Raw genomic sequence first — 8911 nt, 5'->3', positions numbered from 1 at the left:
GCGAACAGCCGCCTGCCCCTGGGAACCTGGCGCGGGAGGGCACTGGCGGCATGGCAGAGAACCCCGGCTAGTGGCAGCCAAACTGAGTCACTCACTGCCCCTCCAGGGCGTGGGAATGCCACCTCCTGCAGCCCCTGCACGGGGCTTCCCAACACCTCCTGCCCTTCCTGCCAGTGGCTGCCTGGCTCCGGGGCTCCGGCCGCTTGGTGTCCAGCAGGGGAAACCACTGCCAAGGCTGACCTGCACCCGCACCCTGGGCTGTCCCCCCCTGCACCCCCTCCTGCCCCAGCCCTGGGCTGTCCCCCCCTGCACCCCCACCTGCCCCAGCCCTGGGCTATCCCCACCTGCACCCCCTCCTGCCCCAGCCCTGGGCTGTCCCCTCACCCCCCATCCGCACCCCCACCTGCACCCCCTCCTGCCCCAGCCCTGGGCTGTCCCCTCACCCCCCATCCGCACCCCCTCCTGCACCCCCTGCTGCCCCAGCCCTGGGCTCCCGCCCACCTGCACCCCCACCTGCCCCAGCCCTGGGCTGTCCCCCACCTGCACCCCCTCCTGCCCCAGCCCTGGGCTGTCCCCTCATCCGCACCCCCCACCGCCCCAGCCCTGGGCTCACCGCCATCTGCACCCCCCACCGCCCCAGCCCTGGGCTGTCCCCTCACCCCCCATCCGCACACCCTCCTGCCCCAGCCCTGGGCTGTCCCCTCATCCGCACCCCCTCCCGCCCCAGCTCTGGGCTCACCCCCACCTGCCCCCCCACCTGCCCCAGCCCTGGGCTATCCCCCACCTGCACCCCCTGCCGCCCCAGCCTTGGGCTCTCCTCCCTGCCCCCCGAGCCCCCTGCTGCCCCAGCCTTGGGCTCTCCCCCCCATCTCCTCCCACACCAGCCCTGGGCTCCCCCCCCTCCCCGCGCACCCCCTCCCGCCCCAGACCTGGGTCACTTGTGACTCGCTCCCAGGGCGGGCCCTCAGCATCCCGCTCATGACTCTAGCAGGGACCGAGGCTGCATCCGCCCGACTCCTCCCCGGCGCCCAGGGGGGCCTGACTCCGCCCGCTCCCCCCTCGCCTCCAGCCGGCCCGGCGCTGGCAGGGTCGGGGTAAGCAGCGGGGCTCCCGGCCGCGCCTCAGCCCAGGGTCCCTCCAGCCGGGGCTCCCGCCTCCAGGACCGGCCGGGACCCGGGAGGGCAGAGCCGGGGGGAGCGGGACGCGAGCCCGGTCCCCTCTATGGCCCCTCTGCTGCTGCTGCTCCTGGCCGCCCTGCCGCAGCCCCTGGGCGGCTCCGGCCGCTTCGCCCAGCCCCGGCTGCGGCGCTGGGGGGCGGCCGCCCTGCGGCACCTGCAGGCGGCTCCGTGCGCCCCGCGGGGCGGCCCCCAGCCCGAGTGCCCCGCGCTCTACGTGTCGGAGCCCGCCCGGCCCGGCCACAAGCTGCGGGCGCTGCTCCCCGACGGCTCGGCCGCGGCCAGCGGCGCCCCCCGGGGCGGCCCCGGGGCGCCCCCCGCGCACGACGCGCTGCTGCTGCTGGACCCCAGCCCCGGGGCGAGCTTCGGCCACCCGCTGCGGCTCTTCCACCTGGACTTCGGCGTCAGCCCGCGGCGCTGCCGGGGCCCGGACCGCGTCTACCTGGGTGAGCGCCCGGCCGGCCCGCGGCCGCCCCGGTCCCCGCCCCTCTGTCCCCTCTGTGCCCCGGTCCCCGTCCGCCCCCGGCCCAGCCCCTATGTCCCCTCTGTGCCCCGCTCCCCGTCCGCCCCCGGCCCAGCCCCTACGTCCCCTCTGTGCCCCGCTCCCCGTCCGCCCCCGGCCCAGCCCCTATGTCCCCTCTGTGCCCCGCTCCCCGTCCGCCCCCGGCCCTATGTCCCCTCTGTGCCCCGCTCCCCGTCCGCCCCCGGCCCAGCCCCTATGTCCCCTCTGTGCCCCGCTCCCCGTCTGCCCCCGGTACCCGCCCCAGCCCCTATGTCCCCTCTGTGCCCCGGTCCCCGTCCGCCCCCGGCCCAGCCCCTATGTCCCCTCTGTGCCCCGCTCCCCGTCCGCCCCCGGCCCAGCCCCTATGTCCCCTCTGTGCCCCGCTCCCCGTCCGCCCCCGGTCCCCCTCCCCTCGTGCCCCCGAGCCCCGCTCCCCGCCCCGAGCTCGTCCGCCCCCGGTCCCCGCCCCTATGTCCCCTCTGTGCCCCGCTCCCCGTCCGCCCCCGGTCCCAGGCCCCCCTCGTGCCCCCGAGCCCCGCTCCCCGTCCCCTTCCGAGCCCGGCCTGGCCCGCGTCCGCCCCCGGTCCCCGCCACAGCCCCCCTCGTGCCCCGGAGCCCGGCCTGGTCCGGTCCGGTCCCCTCCGTCCCGGCAGCGCCCGCGGCCTCTTCTCTCCCCCAGTCTCGGAGCGATGGGGCAGATGGCGGGCGCGCCCCGGCTCCAGTAAGTGGCCCCGGGGATTGGAGGGTCGCTAGAGCCGCCGGCGCAGCCCCCTTACCCCGCCTGTCTGGCGTGGGGCAGCCGGACCCCGGAGGCTGCGCCTGCCCCCGGCCCGCCTGGACAGGTCCCGGCTCCGCAGCCCCGGCGTCTGCGGAGGGGCTGGGGCCAAGGCGAGACATGGCCCCGTGTCCTGCCCTGGGAGCCGGGTCCGGCCAGGGGCGGGGGGTGCGCAACCTGCGGCGGCTGCCTCCCCCTGGGGCTTGGGGGGGGTCTCCCCGGCAGACAGGGCCGGCCCCAGTGCCCGTGGGCGGCGCTAGGGGGCGCTGTGTTAGTAGGGGGCTCTCCCCTGGCAGTCAGGGCCGGCCCCAGTGCCCGTGGGCGGCGCTAGGGGGTGCTGTGCATGGGGAGCGGGTTGGGGCTCTCCCCTGGCAGTCAGGGCTGTCCCCAGTGCCCGTGGGGGGGCGCTAGGGGGCGCTGTGCGCAGCGATGGGGCGGGCTCTCCCCTGGCAGTCAGGGCTGGCCCCAGTGCCCGTGGGGAGCACTAGGGGGCGCTGTGCGCAGCGATGGGGCGGGCTCTCCCCTGGCAGTCAGGGCTGTCCCCAGTGCCCGTGGGGGGCGCTAGGGAGCGCTGTGCGCAGGGAGCGGTCGGGGGCTCTCCCCCGGCAGACAGGGCTGGCCCCAGTGCCCGTGGGGGGCGCTAGGGGGCGCTGTGCGCAGCGATGGGGCGGGCTCTCCCCTGGCAGTCAGGACTGGCGCAGTGCCCGGGAGAGGCGCTAGGGGGCGCTGTGCATGGGGAGCGGGTGGGGGCTCTCCCCTGGCAGACAGGGCTGGCCCCAGTGCCCGTGGGGAGCACTAGGGGGCGCTGTGCGCAGCGATGGGGCGGGCTCTCCCCTGGCAGTCAGGGCTGGCGCAGTGCCCGTGGGGGGCGCTAGGGGGCGCTGTGCATGGGGAGCGGGTGGGGGCTCAGTAGGGGGCTCTCCCCTGGCAGTCAGGGCCGGCCCCAGTGCCCGTGGGGAGCACTAGGGGGCGCTGTGCATGGGGAGCGGGTGGGGGCTCTCCCCTGGCAGTCAGGGCTGGCCCCAGTGCCGGTGGGGGGTGCTAGGGGGCGCTGTGCGCAGCGATGGGGCGGGCTCTCCCCTGGCAGTCAGGGCTGGCCCCAGTGCCCGTGGGGGGCGCTAGGGGGCGCTGTGCATGGGGAGCGGGTGGGGGCTCTCCCCTGGCAGTCAGGGCTGGCCCCAGTGCCCGTGGGGGGCGCTAGGGGGCGCTGTACATGGGGAGCGGGTGGGGGCTCTCCCCTGGCAGTCAGGGCTGGCCGCAGTGCCCGTGAGAGGCTCTAGGGGGCGCTGTGCGCAGGGAGCGGTCGGGGGCTCTCCCCTGGCAGTCAGGGCTGGCCCCAGTGCCCGTGGGGGGCGCTAGGGGGCGCTGTGCATGGGGAGCGGGTGGGGGCTCTCCCCTGGCAGTCAGGGCTGGCCCCAGTGCCCGTGGGGGGCGCTAGGGGGTGCGGGGAGCGGGCCGGGGGCTCAGTTGGGGGCGCTCTGCAGCACTAGGTGTGAAGTGGCCGGTTCTGCCCCACACCGTGACTGGCGCGATGCGTCCCGGGCTCTGGCCGCGTGGGTCACCGTGTCCCTGAGCTCTGGCTCCCCGTCCTGGCGTGCTCAGACCGGCCCCCACAGCGTCTGCTCGCCCCACAGGCAGCTACGAGTGCCTGACCCTGGCCCTGCGGAGCCGCTGCGAGAACCAGACGAAGCGGCGAGGGCGCGGCGGGCAGGGCACGCGGGAGGCCGCCGAGGCTGGGCGCGCCCGCCGGGAGGAGCCGCTGGTGGGGGTCTGTGAGATTCACTTCCTGCCCTTGGTGGTGGCGGCGCAGGACCCCAAGCGCCAGCAGAGGCTGCACTGCGTAGGTGGGTGCGCGGGGACCCCGGGGGGCGGCACCGAGGGGCAGCTCTGGCACCCGGAGACCAGGGCTCAGCTCCACTCCTCGGCCAGGGAATGGCCGCTGGGGCTGGGGCCCACCCGGGGTTACCGGCCCGGGGCCTTGCCCGCAGCTGACTGGCCCCCGTCTTCCCGGGCCCTCCGGGACTGGCCCCGCCCTGCTAGTGCAGGAGGCTGTTCCCTGGGCACCCCGGCGCTCTGCCCCCATCACTCCTCTGCCCCATTCTCACTCAGCCATGGCAGCTGTCATGAGCCTGCGGGTGCCCCGCCCCCGTCTGTCTGTCTGTGTGCCCCACCCCGCCTCCATCTGTCTGTCTGTCCCGCCCCGCCTCTGTCTGTCTGTGGGCCCCACTCCGCCTCTGTCTGTCTGTGTGCCCCACCCCACCTCTGTCTGTGTGCCCCGCCCCGCCTCCGTCTGTCTGTCTGTGTGCCCCACCCCGCCTCCGTCTGTCTGTCTGTCTGTCCCGCCCCACCTCTGTCTGTCTGTGTGCCCCACCTCTGTCTGTCTGTGTGCCCCACCCCGCCTCTGTCTGTCGGTCTTGCCCCGCCTCCGTCTGTCTGTCTGTGTGCCCCACCCCGCCTCTGTCTGTGGGTCCCGCCCCGCCTCAGTCTGTCTGTCTGTGGGTCCCGCCCCACCTCAGTCTGTCTGTCTGTGTGCCCCACCCCGCCTCCATCTGTCTGTCTGTGGGCCCTGCCCCCATCTGTCTGTGGGCTCCACTCCGCCTCTGTCTGTCTGTCAGTCCTGCCCCGCCTCTGTCTGTCTGTCTGTCTGTGTGCCCCACCCTGCCTCTGTTTGTCTGTCTGTGTGCCCCACCCCGCCTCCGTCTGTCTGTGTGCCCCACCCCACCTCTGTCTGTCTGTCTGTGGGTCCCGCCCTGCCTCCGTCTGTCTGTCTGTGTACCCCACCCCGCCTCTGTCTGTCTGTCTGTGGGCCCTGCCCCCATCTGTCTGTGGGCCCCACCCCACCTCTGTCTGTCTGTGTGCCCCACCCCACCTCTGTCTGTCGGTCTCGCCCCGCCTCCGTCTGTCTGTGTGCCCCACCCCGCCTTTGTCTGTCTGTGTGCCCCACCCCGCCTCTGTCTGACTGTCTGTGGGCCCTGCCCCATCTGTCTGTGGGCCCCACTCCACCTCTGTCTGTCTGTCTGTGGGCCCTGCCCCCCTCTGTCTGTCTGCCAGTCCTACCACATATCACCTGTTGCTTTTCCTGGCAGAGCTGCCGGGATTCGGCCCGTGTCCGCAGCCGCTCCCCGTGGTCAGCCCCAGCCCCATGGCCGCTCGCTGCGAGCTGGACAAGAACACCCGCCGGTGCCACCGGCAGCAGCTGCCCGCCCACAAGTCCTGCCGCATGTACCAGACCTGTGACCACGCCGTGCTCCTCTCAGGTGTGCCCCAGGGTGGGGGATGGGACACGCTCCTTCCCCTCTAGGGGGCGCTGGCTCTGACCCGGCCCCAGGGCAGGGGACTGGCTGGCTCAGGGGGTCGGGGAATGGGACACGGGGCCGTCAGTTTGGCTCCAGCCCCATAGACTGGGGGTTAAAGGCATTTCCCAGCTGAGGGCCCTGGGGGAAGTGGGTTGGGCTGGGGTGTCTCCAGGCCGCGAGGCTGAGTGGGGGCTCACCCCCTGGCCATGCTGGAGGGCGGCTTGCCCCGGGCTCTGGCTTTCCTGGGGCTGAACGGGGGTTGCCCTTGCCCTCTCCTGGCGCTGAGGGGCCGAGTCCTGCTGCTGGGAGCTGGGTGCCCCATCAGAGCCCGAGTGGCATGGTGCCTCCCCCACATCCCATTGGTGGGTGCTGCCAGGCTCTGGCCCCTCCCTTAGGGCTGCAGACACACTGGCCTTGGTGCCCCCTCCCTGCCCAGCCGGCCGAGCCCCATGCTGCCCTTAACGCTGTGCCCCCCCCCAGGCGGCTGGCAGGACCAGATCACCTACCCCCACCACGCCCGCAACCTGCGGCTCTTCGCCCAGATGCTGCGGCGGAACGGCTTCCGGCAGGAGCACATCAAGGCCTTCTTCGCGGGCGATGGCCAGGCGCCAGGTCAGGGCCTGCGGCCCCGGGGGCGGCTGGGGGCTCGAGTGACTCCCCGGGGGGGGGTACCAGGCCATGGGGAACTCCTGTGAGTCGCCCCCCGACCCCTCCAGCAGGGGCTAACTGGGGCTTTGGGCACCAGCGCTGGTCCCGACGCCGGGTCTCTGCGCTGCCTCCAGGTGTGGGGTGGAGACCCCGTGGACTGGGCCCAAGTGACTCAAGGCTTAGGGCACTGATTGGCACAGCCCCTCCCCCTCTCCTGCAGTTGGCACCAGCCTTCTCCCTCCCCCATTCAGCCCCGCAGGGCAGGGGCGAGGTGGGGCAGTACCAGGCGCAGGGGGATGAGCACAGGGGGCTGGGCGGGGATATGGGCAGAGAGGAGACCAGGCCAGAGGCATGATGCAGGGTGTGGTGACAGGGTTGGGCCTGTAGCGACAGGCAGGAGGTGGCTGGGGGAGGCCCAGGAAGCCGGGGGGACGGGGCGGAGGCTCTGGGCGGGCGCTGCCCGAGGCCTCACTGACGGGTGTCTGTGCCCTCTGCCCCCAGTGGCCGCGGAGGTGGGCGACGTGTATCCAGCCACGGAGAAGCTGGTGATCCGCAGCCACCTGGCGCTGGTGTGCCGCACGCGGCACTGCGCCGACTCGCTGGTGCTTTACCTGAACAGCCCCACCTGGAGCGACGGCACCATGCTCCTGTGGGACACCAACAAGAACGGCATCGTGAGTGGGGCGCTGTGCGGGCACCCCTCAGCTGGGTTCCCGGCCCCCACTGCCAGGCTGTGCCCTCGCCTGGCTCCCTGGGGCAGTGGGTCTCTCTGCAGCCAGGGGATGTGGGGTGACTCCGTGGCTCTGGGCGTCTCCCACGGCAGCTGGCTGCCCCCCGCGGCGGGGCTGAGAGAACCAGGTGCCCCCCCATTGATCTCCAGGTGGAGGTGAGCTCGCTGCCCTCCCCCCTTGCCTCTGATCTGCTGCACTTCAAAGGCCCCGGCTTGGCGCTTTCATCTGCGCTGGGTGGGTGGGAAACCCCCCCCCATTCCCCCCTTTCAAGTGCTGGGCTGCTGGAATTCCCTTGATCTCCTGCCTGGAGTCTCCATGCAGCTGGTGTTTGGGGGGGGGGGCCCTCCCCTCTGTGCTGTGAGCAGGCGGGGGAAGGGCACTGACGGGCACACTCTGCCCCCCCCCGCAGGCCGACCCCAAGGAGCGCTACCCTGTGGCCGAGCTCCTGGCCGACTTGGAGGGCTGCAGCGCCCGCAGGGTCTTCCTCTTCCTCGACCAGAGCTACCCGGGCCCGCTGGCCAAGAAGCTGCTGGCATCCGGGCGGCACGGGAACGTGGTGCTGGTGAGCGGCCAGCGGGGCTCTGACTTCGCCCGGGGCTCGGCCTTCAGCGAGTTCTGGGCTCGGCTGCAGCCCGACCAGTGCCTGCTGCAGCACCTCCTGCAGGTGGGTCCGCGGGGCGGGGGGGCAGCGCCGCGGGGGAGGTGGCACCAAGCCCCACAAGAGATGCACACGGTGCAGGCCCATGCCCACCTTGGAGCTGCCCCTTGGGCATGTCGGGGGGGGGTGGCCCCAACCTCCAACATGCGGGGCCACGGCTGGTACAAGTCTGGGGCACCGACACCAGGGGCTGCCCTGTCCCTGGGGTCCCCCCTCCACTGGGGATTGGCACAGGGCGGCAGCACGTCCAGGGAGTGGGTGTCGTGAGCAGCCTCTGGTGCCCGGGCTCAGGACAGCTTTGGGCACCCACCCGGGGGACTCCCAGAGCAAACTGCACCCCCGGGAGCCCCCTCGGCCCTGACACTGCCTCCCTCGCTCTCCCAGGCGGGCCCGCGGGCAGCCGGCTCCTCTCCCGGGGCCACGCTGCAGCTGCTCAACGTGACCCTGGCCGGGGCGCCCTGCCACAGCACCCCGGCGCTGACGGAGGCCGAGCGCCAGAGGGAGTTCCTGGGCTGCCAGAACCTGCCCACCATGCTCTGGTACCAGGCCGCGGACACGCAGCAGCAGCAGGACGACAACTGAAGCCAGGTCCCCTCCCTGGGTCCTGCTCCCTGCTGAGCCCCCCACGCCCGCCCAGAGCCAGCCACAGGGGCCGTGCCCCCTCCCAGGCACCAGCCACGGCCTCCCGCAGCACCAGGCCCAGCTGGGCTGAGCAGCCAGGGGCAGGGGCGGGAGGGCAGCGCTCGGGCTCTGAAAGGGCCCCCGGCGCGTGCCAGGCGGGGGCAGGGGGAGACCCGCTGTACGGAACCTGCTCCCTCAATAAAGAACCAGTTCTGGCCGCCCGTGTGGAGCCGTTTAACCCTCTCAGCGCCTGCCCCGGACACCGGGGTTCTGCACATGCTGGCGTTCCTCCTGCACAGCTGAGAAGGGGGGTGGGCAGGACTCCTGGGTTCCATTCTCAGCTCCCCCGGGGGCACTGTCCCTCACTTACTGGTTAACACCTGAAAAGCGCTTTCAGATGCCGATTGTGTGGTGTGGCGTCTTCCACGCTGCTACTGTGAGAACTGCGCAGGGTCGGCTCTCGCTGGGACCCTGAGAACGGCGCTGGGGGACCTGCTGAACTCCC

The 8911-nt window shown here is 73.3% G+C and overlaps 1 protein-coding gene across 3 annotated transcripts; it reads left to right on the top strand.

Annotated features, from left to right (window-relative positions):
* Positions 1-896: 896 nt before the first annotated feature.
* Positions 897-8887, top strand: LOC135974104 (uncharacterized). 3 transcript variants are annotated; one of them, XM_065560444.1, is made up of 7 exons: positions 908-1621; positions 4087-4296; positions 5539-5709; positions 6229-6360; positions 6898-7070; positions 7537-7791; positions 8170-8887. In XM_065560444.1, the coding sequence occupies exons 1-7, from the start codon at positions 1222-1224 to the stop codon at positions 8365-8367; spliced, it is 1539 nt and encodes a 512-aa protein (XP_065416516.1). In that variant the 5' UTR covers positions 908-1221; the 3' UTR covers positions 8368-8887. The 3 variants fall into 3 exon arrangements, with proteins under 3 accessions (XP_065416517.1, XP_065416515.1, XP_065416516.1); XM_065560443.1 differs by lacking the exon at positions 8170-8887 and having other exon boundaries at positions 904-1621; positions 7537-8166; XM_065560445.1 differs by lacking the exons at positions 6229-6360; positions 8170-8887 and having other exon boundaries at positions 897-1621; positions 7537-8166.
* Positions 8888-8911: the final 24 nt, after the last annotated feature.

The sequence above is a fragment of the Chrysemys picta genome, chromosome 11 (genome assembly GCF_011386835.1).
Source record: "Chrysemys picta bellii isolate R12L10 chromosome 11, ASM1138683v2, whole genome shotgun sequence".
In the NCBI taxonomy this organism is placed as follows: Eukaryota; Metazoa; Chordata; order Testudines; family Emydidae; genus Chrysemys; species Chrysemys picta.
Note: the sequence above shows the minus strand (reverse complement) of the source record. Positions and strands in the feature narration are given on the sequence as shown.